General features: G+C 45.0%; 1 protein-coding gene across 1 annotated transcript in view; it reads left to right on the top strand.

Moving 5' to 3' along the window:
• LOC126481755 (peptidoglycan recognition protein 1-like) overlaps positions 1–18,448 on the top strand; it is a 97,268-nt gene extending 78,820 nt beyond the window's left edge. Inside the window, exon 3 of the mRNA XM_050105709.1 lies at positions 17,871–18,448. Coding sequence (XP_049961666.1) covers positions 17,871–18,448 — 578 coding nt within the window. The remainder of the gene's footprint in view (positions 1–17,870) is intronic.
• The last annotated feature ends 846 nt before the right edge of the window (positions 18,449–19,294 follow it).

Here is a 19,294-nt window from a genome sequence, read left to right as displayed (position 1 = left end):
ACAGTCGCGGGAGGACGCTGCATGGTCACCCTGACAGTTCATGCAACGGGGAGACGGAGGTGGACAGTCACCCTCATGGGCATCCCTGCCACAAGTGGCACATTGAGCCGCATTGGAACAAGACTGACGAGTGTGATTAAAACGCTGACACTGGTAGCAGCGCGTAGGTGTCGGGACATAGGGGCGAACAGAAATAACCTCGCAGCCCGGTTTGATGAGCGACGGCAGCTGAACACTATCAAAGGTCAAGAAAAGTGTCCGGGTCGGTACAAGGTCATTGTTGCCCTTTTTTCATGACCCTATGGACAGCCGTCACGCCCTGCTCAGCGAGGAAAGACTGAATCTCCTCGTCAGTCAATCCGTCGAGTGTTCTAGTATATACCACCCCACGCGACGAATTCAAAGTGCGGTGAGCCTCCACCCGGACAGGGAACGTGTACAGGAGTGTGGCCCGAAGCAGTTTTTGTGCCTGAAAGGCGCTCTCAGTTTCTAGTAACAAGGTACCGTTACGGATCCTGGTACAAGACTTGACAGATCCGGCTATGGCATCTACGCCCTTCTGGATAACGAAAGGGTTGACAGATGAAAAATCCTTTCCATCCTCAGATCGAGAAACTACGAGGAACTTTGGGGCAGGCGGTAGTACTTTTGTCACTGGTGGCTGGTCAAGTTTCCGTTTTTGGGCAGAAGTCGAGAGAGAAGAAGAAGAGAAATCCATTGCGGAGGAATCCCCCATGATTGCCAGCGTCTCCGATGGCGCGCTCCTTCCTTGTGGGGACCCTCTCAGAGGGCACTCCCGCCTTAGGTGAATGTTTACACCTCAGGTCACACCTCCCGAGAAACGGACGGAAGGACCAATCGGCGTGGTTGGAAGGTGTCAGCTCAGGCAATCACCCCTCCCCGGGCCTGGCCTTTACCACGGGGTACGTGCGTGCCTTACTTGTCTACCCAGGGCGGGGAATTACGCGTTACCCCGTCACCGGCTACGCGTGCGAACGCGTGAGTCGGCCTTCAGGCACGCACAGGGAGGAAAGAAGAAGAGGAAAAAAGAAGGGAGATAGGGAGAGAAAGGACAGACTGTCTCAAACGCTGAGGCGGAGAACAGAGGGGGGACAAGAAGGCAAGGAGAAGAAGGCAAGGAGAAGAAGGTAAGGAGAAGAAGGCAAGGGAAAAAGTAAGGAAGACAGTGAGAGGGAGAAGGACAAAGAAAGGAACCAAACAAAGGAAGGAAGAAACAAGAATAAGTGAATAACCAAAAGGACCACAAAGAGAAGTCGTGGAACCGTCCGTCTCCGGACGCAGGTGCAAACTACCCCCTTAAGGGGGAGGGACTCCTTTTAGTCGCCTCTTACGACAGGCAGGAATACCTTGGGCCTATTATAACCCCCAGACCCGCAGGAGGACGTACAATTCTGTGCTCCAGACGTACTTTGTCAGAAATTTCTCTCACATACTAAGCGCAATGCCTGATGGTAATAGATTTGTTTTGGCCAGGAGTGCTGTCTTTGCCCATACTAGTCTCGTTTGTATCTCGCCCTTGCTTTATCCACAATCTGTTATTTTGCTTCCAAGGCAGAATAATTCCTTCCGTTTTCCTACTTCATGATCCAGCATGTTGATGAAAAGTTTACCGATGATCTCTTTCCTGCTACTCCTCTTTACTTCGGTTTCCTCTCAATTCATATTGTGTGCTCATTAGACTGTCGACTCCATTCAATAAGCCCTGCGATTCCACTTATTTTCAGTGAGTTTCCCAATATCAACGAGTCTCATCATTTATATCATTTCAACCTGAGTTTTACGCCTTCTCTTGAACTTTCCTTTATCTGCGTCAGTGGTTCTTCGATCACTGCTTCTACGATATGTAAACTAAAGAGTCAGGGTGAAAGATTGCATCCCTTTGCTCTTCCATTCTTCTTTTTCCCTCTTCGTTCTTGTACATAATGAATGTTACCCATCTCTTTCTACAAATTACTCCTCTTTCCGAATGTTGAACATCGTGGACCATTTTACATTATCGAAGGATGTTCATAGATTGACAAGTCCTACGAACATTCCTAGACTTTTCTTAAGTCTTGCTACAATCATTAAGCGCCACGTCAGAGCTGCATTTCTGGTGTGTTTACCTTTCCTAATACCGAACCGATCCTCATCTAATAGATCCTCAACTTTTTTCCCATGCTTCAGTATATTACAGCCTATTTCCGACGTTATTGAATCTGTACATAGAGAAAATAGTGAAAGAAAGTAAAGAGATAGGTGGAAGAGTCAATTTATAAGAGTGAAGTTGGAAGATTGAGGTTGTAAGAGTAAAGTTGAGGGAGAAGAAACAGAAACTTCAAGGTATGCTGATGGTCCTGTAATTCTGTCAGATACGGCACTAGACATGGAAGATCAATTGCACGGAAAGAATAGTGGCTTGGGAAGAGTTTATAAGATGAACCCAACTGAAGTATGACAGGGGAACGTGTTACAGTCGAATCAAATCAGGAGATGCTGAAAGGGATTTATTAGGATATAAACACTAAAACAAGTAGAAGGCAGCATAATAACTGACGATGGTCGATCTAAAGAAGTTATAAAATGTAGCCTGGCATTAGCAAGAAAAGTGTTTCTGAAAAAAAGAGTAATTTTTTTAACATTAAGTATAACTTTTATTCTAAGGAAAATTTTTCCGAAAGTGTTTGTCTGGAGATCAGCCTTGTGTGGAAGTGAAACGTGGACGATTAATAGTGTAGACAAAAAGAGTACAACATTTGGAATGTGGTGTAGCAGAGGAATGGTGAAGATTGAATGGGGAGGTCGAGTGAATTATGAATTAGTACTGAATCGAATTCGGAAAAAAGAGTTTTGTGGTACAACTTGGCTGATAGGAGGGGTAGCCTCTGGGATCCTCATGCTGAGGAATGAAGAAATAGTTAATCTGATAATGAAGAGAGGTGTGGGGGGTAAAAATTCTGGATGGTGGAGAAGATAATGCAAGGGTAGAGAGTGAGGAGCCAGGAGTGGAAACAACCAGGAAAAATCTATTTATCCAGATGTTTAACTCGAGGTCAGTGGTGCTATTTATCAAATCATTGAAATTTAGAGACGTTTATTGTCATCACTAGGAAAGAATTGGTATCACGTGATCGACAGGCACCAAAAGAATTTATAAGACGTTTGTTAATGTTCGCCTATTTACAATAGCGAAGTAGCTTCTGTCACCGATAGAAATTTTAGACTTTTTCGAGACTATTAAACGGTCCATACGTAGTAAATACAACAACTGAAAAAATCTCATAAAACATGGAAACACAAAGATCATACACAATAAAAAATATTTCAAAACAGACAGCAAGGAAAGCTTTCAGAATTCTGAATAAAAATTTATAAATCCATAAAGCTGATAAAATTAAATGAAGGAACTATTGACGTTATTTAGTAACGTTTCTTAAACCCAGTGACGATAAACAATGACAGAACCCCAGAATACAATAACGTGCGCGTAATACCCATGAAACCAGTCATAATTTCTCACGTAAAGTCTTTTAACGTTCTGCCAGGGGATGTGTAACCATCGCAGTGGGAAAGACAACCAAGCCATAGAACACTGCAATGACCTTGAACGAGCAAAAGACGCTCCCCAAGATAAATAAAAAGTTTAACTGAGGATAGTCTTGAAACAATAACGCACGGAAACACGCATGTCACACTTCCTTGGTAGGTAGGAAATCTGAAAGTGTTTCGTTTTAAAATGTTTCTCACCAGACTAAATTTCCTTTGGTGTCCCACTGGCGGTGTCGTGAACGAAGGTGGCAATTGTTACTGTTGTACCCACTGCTGCCGCAAGTTGTGCCCTTGCTCGACCTTGCAGACTACAGAATATTTACGGTGAGGTCCTCCTCATGTATCATACCGAGTGCTGAAATGTGGAAGCATCGAACCTGTGACAGAAGACAGAGTAGGATGTCAGGCTTCATATCCAACAGAAATAAAACATCCGTATGTTTTCGGCGCGGCACTTGAAGCGCGGCAGCTAGTTGGACTTAAAGTCATTAAGCGGGGAAACTACGCTGAGGACAAGTCTAAGAACACAGAGAGGCATGCTGCGCACGTCACACGGTCGCTGTAGCCCTCGTTGCTAGGTTACGAAGTGCTAATGTGTAGAGGGAAGACCTCTGTCGATAGCAGTTTCATGAGCCGATAAATGTATCACAAGCCTTGACAATAGTAAGCATCCAGAATGAAATTTTCACTCTGCAGCGGAGTGTGCGCTAGTATAAAACTTACTGGCAGATTAAAACTGTGTGCCGGAAGGAGACACGAACTCAGGTCCTTTGCCTTTACTCGCGGGCAAGTACTCTACCGAATGAGCTACCCACGCATGACTCACGACCCGTCCACACAGCTTCAGTTCCGCCAGTACCTCGTGTCTTACCTTCCAAACTTCACAGAAGCTCTCCTGCGAACCTTGCAGAACTAGCAGTCCTTTGCCACAGCCTGAGTGATGCTTCTATGAAGTTTTGAAGGAACGAGACGAGGTACTGGGGGAATTGAAGCTGTGGTGAGGGGTCGTGAGTCGCGCTGGGGTAGCTCAGTCGCTAGAGCACTTGCCCGCAAAAGGTAAAGATCCCGAGTTCGAGTCTTGGTCAGGCACATAGTTTTAATCTTCCAGGAAGTTTCAACAGTAAGCATGTTCAAATGGATGTAGGTTTCTTTTTTATGCAGAGATGAACAGACTAGCATATGACAGTCAGCTGCAATAAACCAGTATTCGAACTGAAGAGCGCAACACTAACGACATTAGAGGCTCAGCGAACAATACTCTTATTTCAAAAAATTAAGCATAAATCGATGCCACCAGTGTTACGAATTGTCATTATAAAACACAATTAAAATATCTGACTTCAAAAAACACGTCATTAATAGAAAACATGTCACTGGATTCGTCAAAAGTAAAATTCTTTCTACAGATCTCAAATTATTGTAGCAAAAAAGTAGTATGTATAATAATAGTAAAATTCTGTACTACAAATCTTACATAATTCTCCGATAGTGGAAGTTATGCGTGAGTAAACAGTATTCACACTTTCAATTCGTATTTTGCATTAAGATTTGATTCCTTGATTCTTCGCATATACGGCAATTTATTAAGTTATTCTTTCCAGCAGCACTATGGAAACAAAATGAGGTATGGGTTATCCAACCCCCTCAAATGGATTAAAACAGTCTTCTACTTGACATATGTGGTCATCACTAAAATAATATAACAAGTGATTCATAATCGCAGTTGCGCTGATCATATGTCACTTGCATTTTGTAGACATGTTTTCGCTAGTAGCCACGACGTATGTCGCATACGGAAAATATGTGAAAAATGTATAAGGCCGCACTACTTTTACGACGAAACGCTCTATGTAACCTTAAAAATGTTGCTCTTACGGTTTCTGCAGTGTCCTATTTCTCTTGCGATGGATGAATTGCACACTACCAAAATTTGCTCATCATATCTACATAGGTTAGCACCAGAACTGGTGATACGCTGATTTCCGCTACTGAGTTAACTATTTGCTATGCCTTTGCATTATGAGTAATATCGGTACCTCAATTTATCCTTATGAAATTAGAGAGTTCTTGTTACTGTTTCATCTAGATACTCGTCTCTCATTTCCATCGAATATTTCCTGATTACACTACTCCAAACAGGGTAATGTGCAGCTGTCAGCTCTCTAATGGGACTTTACTGTCTGAACAGTTTCTGCGTATTTAATAGCTTGTATAAAAGCAACCGTCTCAAACGAAACCTAACACTTCTGTAGGTCGTTTGTTGCGGCTCAGTAGTTGGTGTAAAGGGGTAATAGAACGCATGCACTGTAAAACTTTCGAAACGGTTTGTGGAGCCATCATTTATACGATGAAGTATCCTCCAGGTGTATATGTTACCTCCCCCTCACTTATCGACCCTAATGACAGTGAAAAATTAAACCGCGTGTACCTAATGGAAATTTGGGAAAAGCAAATCGTCACCGAAGTTAATCTATCGGTAAAGAGAGAGAAAAGGGTTACATCTAAATGAAAAGAAAAATGCAAATGAAACTGGTGGAAATTAATTTTCTAAAGTGGTAAAGTTAACAAAGATAGTAAATGTGCGGCCGTTACGTCAACAATTAACTAGCGGTAATTAGATATTTGAGATTTGGGGGAAATTACGGTTTCCAGTCCTAAGGACAATTACTATAGTAACTGAAAAAGAAAGGTTATTACACGTATAATTAGCACTGGAAGCGTGGCAACTGAAGGTTGACACGTGTAGTGTGAAAACTGAAAGTTTGTCAGAAGTAATAAATTTCGCTACACTCTGACTTAATTTAGCAAAAGAATTAATAAAACCGTAAAATTGAAAGTTAATTTAGTGACTGAGATTAATAGTGAACTTCGGTTCTGAAGCATATCGAAATTCAGTAAAATACAGTTAGTCTTGGGCTACCTCAACAAACATTTCAAAAGCTACTTGAATCTACGCCATTTAGAAATAAGAGATATAACTTTGAACTTGAATTAAACGATTCTGAACAATTAACAATAGTAAAATTTAGTACGTACCAAGCTGAGCTGCAGTCACAGGTAAGCTGAAATACGGTAACAAAACTCGCACTCTTGATTTGTGCTTGTGTAATCTAAATATTGTAGCCAGCTATGAATACTTTAACTGAACTTTGAAATTAAAGCAGTGAAATCGAATTATATTGTTTTAATGCTGGCGTTTGAATTTCAACGACACTCGGGTTCATTTCGGAAAAGGAAGGGACCCTGCTTGGCAATGCAATTGGGACAATGAGCAACAAAGGTTCATGCAAAGTTGCTGTAATTTTGTGATGCAACAATTTTAAAAGCTGAGGTGTGCCATAAAGTTCTGAAACTCTACGTGCATTTAGTCTTCCTTGTTGGTTGATTGAAGGTTTGAAGTCGTCGATCGAGGAGGTGGCGACAGTCACTCATTGTCGGCCGTCGCTGTTGCAGAAGCTGGGTGTTGGCGCGCCTTCTTCTCGACACGGTCTCCAGCCGAAACGGGCTCTTGATGTGTGCCAGCTAACGCTTCCCGTCCGCGACACCATGTCAGAGTCTAACATAGCAAGTCGAGCGCAATTACATGCTGCCAAACCCCGAAAGCGCGGCAACTCGCGGGAGCGTCACACAACACACCTGCTCCACTGCACTACTCCAGCCAGACTCTCCTTCTGCTCTGCCCGCGCTCCACGCGGCAGAGTTAACACTACCAAAGATCCTAAACACTTTCGTTCTCCACACGACCTATCGATGGAATCGTTCGATAGCACAGTTTTCCCTAGGCAAGACCCAGCTTAAAAACACAAATAATATTTACAAAACAACCAATTATGCATCGACATAAATGCATAAATATATATAAACAAATAGTAAAACAATTACAATATATAAAGACACAGAAATGTCATATCTTGAGGTAGCAAAACAAGGAAAAAAATTATAGTACAATAGATGGAAATAGGAGGATATGCATTTCCGGCGTTACATATACAAGGGTTGGAACATTAATAGTGGCAACTATTTACTTACAGCTCATGCAAAATAGATGCGTGTTTCAAAGTTTTACTGACCTTCAAAGTAGTCACCAGCATTGTGTATAACCCGTTGCCAGCGATGTGGAAGTCGTAGGATACTCTTAGCAGTGCCAGTTGTGTTGACAGTTCCAGAGGCGCGGTCTATTGCCCGACGGATTTGTAGCAGTTCTGAAGCGAATGCCGTGAAGTGTTTCCTTCACTTTAGCAATCGAGTTGAACTCACGAGGGCTTAAGTCAGGGGAGTGCAGCAGGTGGTACAGCACTTAGCAGCTCCATCAGTCAAACACATCAGTAAGAGCTTGCACTGCACATGCTTGAGCATTGTCCTGGAAATGATGGTCAGGTCCTGCAGGAAGTGTCATCACTTCTGTCTGTAAGCTAGTCGTAGGTTGTGTTCCAAAAATGAGCAGCACAGAGACAGAAGTGGTGACACTTTCTGCAGGACCTGACCATCATTTTGCAGGATAATGCTCAAGCACGTACAGTGCAAGCTGTTACTGATGTGTTTGACTGATGGAGCTGCTAAGTGCTGTACCACCTGCTGCACTCCCCTGACTTAAGCCCTCGTGAGTTCAACTCGATTGCTAAAGTGAAGGAAACACTTCACGGCATTCGCTTCAGAACTGCTACAAATCCGTTGGGCAATAGACCGCGCCTCTCGAACTGTCAACACAATTGGCACTGCTAAGAGTATCCTACGACTTCCACATCGCTGGCAACGGGTTATACACAATGCTGGTGACTACTTTGAAGGTCAGTAAAACTTTGAAACACTTATCTGTTTCGTACGAGCTGTAAATAAATAGTTGCCACTATTAAAGTTCCAACCCTCATATAAGTAAGTACAGGGTTATTACAAATGATTGAAGCGATTTCACAGCTCTACAATAACTTTATTGTTTGAGATATTTTCACAATGCTTTGCACACACATACAAAAACTCAAAAAGTTTTTTTAGGCATTCACAAATGTTCGATATGTGCCCCTTTAGTGATTCGGCAGACATCAAACCGATAATCAAGTTCCTCCCACACTCGGCGCACCATGTCCCCATCAATGAGTTCGAAAGCATCGTTGATGCGAGCTCGCAGTTCTGGGACGTTTCTTGGTAGAGGAGGTTTAAACACTGAATCTTTCACATAACCCCACAGAAAGAAATCGCATGGGGTTAAGTCGGGAGAGCGTGGAGGCCATGACATGAATTGTTGATCATTATCTCCACCACGACCAATCCATCAGTTTTCCAATCTCCTGTTTTAAGAAATGCTTCTGCTTTAGCCTTTTCCGTAAGATTTTCCAAACCGTCTGCTGTGGTACGTTTAGCTCCCTGCTTGCTTTATTCGTCGACTTCCGCGGCTACGCATGAAACTTGCCCGCACGCGTTGAATCGTTTCTTCGCTCACTGCAGGCCGAGCCGTTGATTTGCCCTTACAGAGGCATCCAGAAGCTTTAAACTGCGCATACCATTGCCGAATGGAGTTAGCAGTTGGTGGATCTTTTTTGAACTTCGTCCTGAAGTGTCGTTGCACTGTTATGACTGACTGATGTGAGTGCATTTCAAGCACGACATACGCTTTCTCGGCTCCTGTCGCCATTTTGTCTCACTGCGCTCTCGAGCGCTCTGGCGCCAGAAACCTGAAGTGCAGCTTCAGCCAAACAAAACTTTATGAGTTTTTCTACGTATCTGTAGTGTGTCGTGACCATATGTCAATGAATGGAGCTACAGTGAATTTATGAAATCGCTTCAATCATTTGTAATAGCCCTGTATGTGTTAATATTTGTTATCGCCGTGACCGCCGTAAGTTCTTTCCGGTGCAGATGGCCAGAACAATTATTGCTACACGCATTCACTAAGACTGTGTAGTGTGGTGATCATATTTTGTGATTTTTCATGTGCAGTGAGATCCAGACCTTTCCGTCGGACGTGTAATTTTATTGGGGGTCTTTCCTTTGATTATTTTTGTTTCTCCCGTAGATATGTAAATTATATTCTGTATACGTCGAATGTTTTATAGGTTTAACTTCATAATATCCATCCAGGATGACTATGTGTTTCAGTTCTTTGTAAACCTCATAATGGCTGCAGAATTATTTCGTTAGGAAATTTGGACATGGAAAGTTGTCTCAGACCACGACAGTTTACAGCGCATTAGGTTTTGTAATTTGTCTCCATGTCACATTTCCCTATAACAAATTGATGCCATTACTCTTCAGTGCCATCCTTGAATGTCTATATCCTGGTCAAATGCACCGAATAATGGTAGGTAACAATTTTGTAACTCTTCAGGCTTTCCCGGCGATCTAATGACATCTTGGGTTGTCAGGTGTTCTGCCGGATATCAGCGTCATACTTGCACGATATTTCGGTCACGTAGCTCGTAACCTTCATCAGGTGCGACCTGAGACTGCTCCTCGAGTGGACCTGGTCCAGTATATATGCCTATGGCCTTCCCCCTCCACCAACGGCTGCAGGCGCTTCCTCTGTGGTCCGCGCCCATTCCCTGCGACCTGCTGGAGCGTTGCTGCTCCGTTTTCCGTCCGCTGCGGTTGTAGGTGTTCCCTCTGCGGTCCGCGCCCACCAACCCCGCTCCTGGGGGTTTCATCTATGGTCTGGGGTACCAAGCGTTCCCCCTGCGGTCCGCGCCCGCTCACCACGACCTGTTGGAGCGTTGCCGCTCTGTTTTTCGTCCACTGCGGCTCTGGATGTTCCCACTGCGGTCCGCGCCCACCAGTCCCACTTCTGGGTGTTCCATCTTCGGTCTGGTGCTCCTGGCAGTCCGTCACGGGCTCGTTTTCCATCTCCATGTCTCTGGTTCTTCTGTTTGTGCAGTGTTGCAGCTGGCCCCGTTGCTCCTTTAACAATTCCAGAGCCGGATCCCAGGCTCTGCTTAGCTGGTACCCTGTGTCACGGTTCATAAGATTGTCAGCCATTTTAATTTCTATCGATTCTCTTATAACACTGTCCCAAAATCCGGATGTTTGTGCTAGAATCCTGGTATCCTCATACTTCATGGCATGATCTACTTCTAGACGGTGTTCAGCAATGGCTGACTTAGTCACCTGTCTTAATCTAGTGTGCCTCTGATGTTCTTTGCACCTGATCTCCACAGTTCTTGTCGTCTGGCCAATGTAGGACCTGCCACATTGACAAGGTATGTTGTAAATCCCTGGTTTTCGTAATCCCAGGTCGTCTTTGACACTCCCCAGCAGTCCCCCAATCTTGTTGGATGGACAGGAAACACACTTGATATTGTGTTTACGGAGGATCCTACTGATTCTGGCAGAAATAGAGCCAGCATAGGGCAGATATGCCACCTTCATTGTTTCATCTTGGTCTTCTTCAGGAACCTGTGGTATGGTGGCTGGTTGGAGTGCCCTCTCAATTTGTCTGTCCGTGTATCCATTCTTGGAGAAAACTGTTTTGAGACGTTCTATCTCTATAGGTAGATTCTCTTGGTCTGACAGGGCATGTGCTCTGTGGACCAAAGTCTTCAGAACCCCATTCTTCTGTGCAGGGTGGTGACAGCTGCTGGCCTGCAGAAATAAACAGTGTGTGTTGGTTTTCGGTACACACTGTGGCCAATTGATCCATCTGCTTTCCTCTGGACTAGTACATCCAGAAATGGCAGCTGGCCATTCTTCTCCAGTTCCATGGTGAACTTGATATTAGGGTGGCATGAGTTAAGATGTTCAAGAAACTCATTGAGCCTGTCCATCCCATGTGGCCAGATCACGAAGGTGTCATCCACATACCTAAAGAAGCATGTGGGTTTAAATGTGGCTGTCTCCAATGCCCTCTCCTCAAAACTCTCCATAAACATGTTGGCAACCACAGGGGACAGTGGGCTGCCCATAGCTACACCTCCAGTTTGCTCGTAATATTGGTTTCTGTACAGGAAATACATGGATGTCAGTGTATGACTGAACAGGTCCAACAGAGCACCGTCAAATTTCTCTGCAATCAGTTCTAGTGAGTCCTTCAGTGGGACCCTGGTGAACAGCGATACCACATCAAAACTGACCATGATGTCCGAATCTGTGATGTGCAGTTGCTTGAGGCGTTGCAGGAAGTCTTCTGAGTTGTGGATCTGGTGAATACATTTACCCACATACGGAGACAGGAGACCTTTCAAGTACTTGGCTGTTGTGTACGTAGGTGCCCCAATATTACTGACAATTGGACGTAGGGGCACGCCCTCCTTGTGTATTTTAGGCAGACCATACAGTCTAGGTGGCACTGGCGCTTTTTCCCGTAGTTGTCTGATGATCTTATCAGGCATCCCTGTTTCCTTCAAGAGAGCACTAGTCTTCTTGGCCACCTTGTCCGTGGGGTCACACTTCAGAATTCTGTATGCAGGGTCCTCCAGAAGTTGGGGTACTTTCTCATCATAATTCACCCGCTGCAACATGACAGTGGAGTTCCCTTTGTCTGCTGGCAGTACCACAATGCTGTTGTCTTCCCGGAGTTTCTTGAGTGCAAGCCTCTCCTCGGTTGTGATGTTCGATTTCGGCGGCCTGGCCTTGGTGAGGGCCCTGCAGGTCTCTCGGCGGACTTCCTCTGCCACATTAGCTGGGAGTGTGGCTGCAACTTGCTCTACTGCACTGACGAAACCTGAAATGGGTACATTTCTAGGGGTCGTAGCAAAGTTGAGACCCATGCTGAGTACCTTTAAAGTTGTATCATCAAACTGTATGCCACTCAGATTCGTCACAGTGCGTGTCTCTTCCATCTGCTGTGCTTTCTTACTCATACGGTCAAACTTTGCAGATTGGCAAGATGAGGCATTCCCTCTAGCACACTCAGCTAATGACCAGGAGGCACGGTCTACCCAATCCCAATCTTCTCTTGTTAAGGAGGCTGCCATGTACAGATGAATGTGTAACAGCTCCCTGGCCACAACATCTAACCTGTGGCGCATATCTCGAATCCTCTCTCTCACCAGTGCCACGCTGGCTCTGCGTTTTATCTTGTTCGCCGCTCTGGAGTTGATGTGATGTTTAATTCTCCACTCGAGGAGCAGTCTCAGGTCGCACCTGATGAAGGTTACGAGCTACGTGACCGAAATATCGTGCAAGTACGACACTGATATCCGGCAGAACACCCAACAACCCAAGATGTCATTAGATCGCCGGGAAAGCCTGAAGAGTTACATCAAAAGTCTCTATGGGGAGGAGATGTATCAGAATATCAAGAAGCTGGACAAGCTTCGGCAGAAGAAAGGGAAGATGCTGACTTCTCTCAGTTTTTTGCTGAGGTGTCGAGATGGAGAAGTGGTAGCAGTACTTGCCAGAATTAAACATCACATCAACTCTAGAGCGGCGAACAAGATAAAACGCAGATCCAGCATGGCACTGGTGAGAGAGAGGATTCGAGATATGCGCCACAGGTTAGATGTTGTGGCCAGGGAGCTGTTACACATTCATCTGTACATGGCAGCCTCCTTAACAAGACAAGATTGGGATTGGGTAGACCGTGCCTCCTGGTCATTAGCTGAGTGTGCTAGAGGGAATGCCTCATCTTGCCAATCTGCAAAGTTTGACCGCATGAGTAAGAAAGCACAGCAGATGGAAGAGACACGCACTGTGACGAATCTGAGTGGCATACAGTTTGATGATACAACTTTAAAGGTACTCAGCAAGGGTCTCAACTTTGCTACGACCCCTAGAAATGTACCCATTTCAGGTTTCGTCAGTGCAGTAGAGCAAGTTGCAGCCACACTCCCAACTAATGTGGCAGAGGAAGTCCGCCGAGAGACCTGCAGGGCCCTCACCAAGGCCAGGCCGCCGAAATCGAACATCACAACCGAGGAGAGGCTTGCACTCAAGAAACTCCGGGAAGACAACAGCTTTGTGGTACTGCCAGCAGACAAAGGGAACTCCACTGTCATCTTGCAGTGGGTGGATTATGATGAGAAAGTACGCCAACTTCTGGAGGACCCTGCATACAGAATTCTGGAGTGTGACCCCACGGGCAAGGTGGCCAAGAAGACTAGTGCTCTCTTGAAGGAAACAGGGATGCCTGATAAGATCATCAGACAACTACGGGAAAAAGCGCCAGTGCCACCTAGACTGTATGGTCTGCCTAAAATACACAAGGAGGGCGTGCCCCTACGTCCAATTGTCAGTAATATTGGGGCACCTACGTACACAACAGCCAAGTACTTGAAAGGTCTCCTGTCTCCGTATGTGGGCAAATGTATTCACCACATCCGCAACTCAGAAGATTTCCTGCAACGCCTCAAGCAACTGCACATCACAGATTTGGACATCATGGTCAGTTTTGATGTGGTATCGCTGTTCACCAGGGTCCCACTGAAGGGCTCACTAGAACTGATTGCAGAGAAATTTGACGTTGCTCTGTTGGACCTGCTCAGTCATACACTGACATCCACGTATTTCCTGTACAGAAACCAATATTACGAGCAAACTGAAGGTGTAGCTATGGGCAGCCCACTGTCCCCTGTGGTTGCCAACATGTTTATGGAGAGTTTTGAGGAGAGGGCATTGGAGACAGCCACATTTAAACCCACATGCTTCTTTAGGTATGTGGATGACACCTTCGTGATCTGGCCACATGGGATGGACAGGCTCAATGAGTTTCTTGAACATCTTAACTCATGCCACTCTAATATCAAGTTCACCATGGAACTGGAGAAGAATGGCCAGCTGCCATTTCTGGATGTAGTAGTCCAGAGGAAAGCAGATGGATCAATTGGCCACAGTGTGTACCGAAAACCAACACACACTGATTTATATCTGCAGGCCAGCAGCTGTCACCACCCTGCACAGAAGAATGGGGTTCTGAAGACTTTGGTCCACAGAGCACATGCCCTGTCAGACCAAGAGAATCTACCTATAGAGATAGAACGTCTCAAAACAGTTTTCTCCAAGAATGGATACACGGACAGACAAATTGAGAGGGCACTCCAACCAGCCACCATACCACAGGTTCCTGAAGAAGACCAAGATGAAACAATGAAGGTGGCATATCTGCCCTATGCTGGCTCTATTTCTGCCAGAATCAGTAGGATCCTCCGTAAACACAATATCAAGTGTGTTTCCTGTCCATCCAACAAGATTGGGGGACTGCTGGGGAGTGTCAAAGACGACCTGGGGTTACGAAAACCAGGGATTTACAACATACCTTGTCAATGTGGCAGGTCCTACATTGGCCAGACGACAAGAACTGTGGAGATCAGGTGCAAAGAACATCAGAGGCACACTAGATTAAGACAGGTGACTAAGTCAGCCATAGCTGAACACTGTCTAGAACTAGATCATGCCATGAAGTGTGAGGATACCAGGATTCTAGCACAAACATCCGGATTTTGGGACAGTGTTATAAGAGAATCGATAGAAATTAAAATGGCTGACGATCTTATGAACCGTGACACAGGGTACCAGCTAAGCAGAGCCTGGGATCCGGCTCTGGAATTGTTAAAGGAGCAACGGGGCCAGCTGCAACACTGCACAAACAGAAGAACCAGAGACATGGAGACCGCGGACCGCAGTGGGAACATTCAGAACCGCAGTGGACGAAAAACGGAGCGGCAACGCTCCAGCAGGTCGTGGTGAGCGGGCGTGGACCGCAGGGGGAACGCTTGGTACCCCAGACCGTAGATGAAAACCCCCAGGAGCGGGGTTGGTGGGCGCGGACCGCAGAGGGAACACCTACAACCGCAGCGGACGGAAAACGGAGCAGCAACGCTCCAGCAAGTGGCAGGAAATGGGCGCGGACCACAGAGGAAGCGCCTGCAGCCATTGGTGGAGGGGGAAGGCCATAGGCATAAATACTGGACCAGGTCCACTCGAGGAGCAGTCTCAGGTCGCACCTGATGAAGGTTACGAGCTACGTGACCGAAATATCGTGCAAGTACGACGCTGATATCCGGCAGAACACCCGACAACCCAAGATGTCAACGTACATTTTTGTTATTAAACTTTCCATAAACACTAATGTATCAGTACTTCAGCTGCGTGTAAAACCAGTTTCCCAGAACATTCGGGTCGAGGTTGTAGCTCACTATTGTGTCCGTATCTGCTTACAAATAAATTTTATTTGATCCGTTTCCGTCTTGCGTCAATGCAATTCTCTTCCTTCCATATGTGTGTCGCTGAAGTTACCGCATCATGAACTGCATTTTTATTTTCTTTCTATTAGGTAACAAGAAAACTGCTCTTTACTGCCTGTACATACAGAAATTCCTGCTTTTATAGGAACTGTTCACAAACTTGAAATACATCTTGTTTCCACCAGCTTCTGTTATTTTGATTTTCCGTATTTTGCGTTATAGTTGTTATTCTTCCATAGCTTGCCAATCGCAACCATAGAGCACTTATTTTAAAATGGTATTTACATCGAAATTTGTGACGGGATTGTTGCGGTTAACATTATTTTATACTGTGTGGAAGATTGTGTGTGTGTGTGTGTGTGTGTGTGTGTGTGTGTGTCCACTTACTTGTTTTGCTTTCACGTTATTTTCACAATGAAAACTGCACTTACTAAAAACTTGCGCTTTGTCACTGTTTACAAAATTCAAAACGATATGTTGTCAGTTGAATGTATTCTGAGCGGAGTTAGTGCACTGTTAGGAATAACATTTCCAGTCATAAATTTTCGATGCAAATAACCTTCTTCATTAAGTTCTCTATGGTTGCAGATGATAAACAGTAAAGAAAAATACTTATAAAGCAAAATACAGGAAATCACAATAACAACAGGAGGTGAAATACAGAGCGAGATCGGATTAGGTAACAGCTACAGTAACAATATACAGGGTGTTTATAAATGAATATCAGGGTGTCAACGCTTTATAATATTTATTATATTAAACTTACAGTTATAAGTGATATATCAAATGAAAGAGTAACTCAAACAGTTTTACCAAGAACGTTATAAACATTCAATGTGAGCACCATTTGTCACACGGCACACATCAAGTCTATAGCCGAGTTCTTCCCAAACGTTGATAAGTGATTGTAGCAACAGTTGTTTCAATCCGGTTTCTTGACTCAGGGAGGTCTGTTGGTAGTGGAGGCATGTACACACGATCCTTGATGAAGCCCCAAAGGAAAAAATCACATGGCGCTAGGGTCGGGTGAACGTGGAGGCCATGAAAAAGAAAGCCCTGTCATTGGGCCCCTTGCGGCCTATCCAGCGCTTGGGTACAGTGAAGTTCAACCAATCGCGTACTTCGCTATGACAGTAAGGTGCTTACATTGAACATTTAGAAGGTTCTTGGAAAACTGTTTGAGTTGTCTTTCATTTGACATATCATTTATAACTGTAAGTTTAGTGTAATAAACATTGTAAAGCGTTAAAACCCCGATATTCATTTATAAACACCCTGTATATGGGACTAAAGATTATGCACAGTTTCCATTGAGTTGTTGACGAACGTTTTACAGTATTTGGTACACTGATAAACAAAGTGAACGACGACTACCATCATGTGTAGAATGCCCAGTTCGATTACTCTTGATGGCGAGTGCAGGTGAGTCCTGCGTTGAGGTTCTGTCTAACTGGCAAACAAAGAGCTGACCGGCTAACTGTGTCTACTAATACTGGCGCCCTGTGCCACGTATCAAACAGTAAGGGATGTATCTTAAAGGCAATCAAAGTTGCTACGGAGGTGTAAAGATACACTGTTTTCCTGAATTCGAGATAGGAGATTTCCAAATCCTGTAGCAAACTACATTTGTTTCGGGATAGGGCGAATATCTTTCTTAAAAAATGATATTTCTGTATCTACAGATAGTAAAGAATTTTCCTGCTACCTGAGGGAAAGAAAATTAAAGACCCACTGACGATGCTGTAACTTTAGTGAAATATTTCTGGATAAAAAGAAGAAAAAAATTGTGCTGGTACAAGTAGGATTCTATGTCGAAACAAATGTAGTTCGCCAGAGGATTTGGAAACCTCCTGTTTGGAGTTCAGCAAAAAAGTGTACCTTTGCACCACCGTACCACCTTTTTTTTTAACATATGTTCAAAATGGTTCAAATGGCTCTGAGCACTATGGGGCTTCACGTCTGAGATCACCAGTCCCCTAGAACTTAGAACTACTTAAACATAACTAACCTAAGGACATCAGACACATCGATGCCCGAGGCAGGATTCGAACCTGCGACCGTAGAGGTCACGCGGTTCCAGGCTGAAGCGCCTAGAACCGCTCGGCTACACCGGCCGGCTTAATATATGTCCCATACAGTTTGGTACATGGAAGTTGTATTTGCACACGAGGAAGTGTGGTATTTATGATCACAACAGTCTATATCTGATTGCAGGTACAACACTAGATCGGCAGTTGGTGACGGAACTCGGACGAGAGATCAAACTGTGGCCCAAGCGGAGTTCACTGCCAGCCGACTCTACGAGTCTTCTGCTTCACCCCATTCCTGCCGTGGTCGTCGGAGACACGCCTGGCGCGTACTGCGAGACGGAAGCCGCGTGCGTGCCACTGCTGCGTAAATACAGCGACGAGCGCCAGGTCCGGTGGAACTTCCTCGTAGATGTGGCGGGCAACGTCTACGTGGACCGGGGCTGGGACGCTGCCAGCAGCGTGTCGTCCTGGCTGCAGGGCTGCAACATAGCAGTGGCACTCGTGGGCAACTTCCAGGACCAAAATGCTACCGGCAGTATGATGAACTCGCTGCGGCAACTGCTGGAATTCGGCGTGAGCTCGGGTAAGCTGAGACCCGACTACCGACTCGTATCGTACGGCCAGGTGGACTCCGTGATCCCCGTTAAGAGTCCGGGGGACGGCGTGCTGAGAGTGATAAACGGATGGCCACATCGATGCGTGGCAGACTGTGACCTTGGCCTAGAATGTCTTCACTCAACACGTGTAGTTAAGAACCGTTAGACAAAACGACCATTTTGTTCTAGATTAAGATAAATTGCGTGAAACCGTAGGCAATAGTTTTGTACTTATTCTAGTGCTGCTAATTTTCTTTGAAGATACCTACACAGTTACTAACATTTATTTCAGTGACTCCGTATTCTCGTACAGTTTCGGCCATGGGCCATTTATAAATGCCTACGTACAATTACTGACAGCAGAAAAATGAAATAATCTGTTTTGGCATACACTGCCATACTGGTCACTTGTACTTACAGTACGAGGTGTATTCAGATAGTTTTGAATCTCATTTCAAGAAAATAAAGTTACTTAACTAATTCATGATACTGCTATTAGCACTAAAGTGGACTAAACTCCGTCTGAACAGGCCTTGGTAGGCCCAACGGTACCGACCGGCCGCCATGCCATCCTCAGATCACAGGCGTCACTGGATGCCGTATGTCAGTTTACGAGACCGGAGCCGCTACTTCTCAATCAAGTAGCTCCTCAGTTTGCATCGCAAGGGCCGAGTGCACCCCGCTTGCCAACAGCGCTCGGCCGACCGGAGGGTCGCCCATCCAAGAGCTAGCGCTTAACTTCGGTGATCTGACGGGAACCGGTGTCACCACTGCGACAAGGCTATTGGCGTACTGTTATTAGAAGTTAGTTTAAAACAGTGCTATATTTCCTGTGTAGCTGTTGTTGTAAATGGACATAATAATAAAACCATATGATAGTACTAGTACCGTTTTTCTACCTTTCTACGTGACAGCATTATTTCTTTGACTCCATCGTGGAAGATACCCTGTGGTGTACCTTAGTAGCTTTCAGAGAGTAAGAGATCTTAATCAGGCAAAAAGACACATAAAT

Source organism: Schistocerca serialis, chromosome 5 (assembly GCF_023864345.2).
Source record: "Schistocerca serialis cubense isolate TAMUIC-IGC-003099 chromosome 5, iqSchSeri2.2, whole genome shotgun sequence".
Classification (NCBI taxonomy): domain Eukaryota; kingdom Metazoa; phylum Arthropoda; class Insecta; order Orthoptera; family Acrididae; genus Schistocerca; species Schistocerca serialis.
Note: the sequence above shows the minus strand (reverse complement) of the source record. Positions and strands in the feature narration are given on the sequence as shown.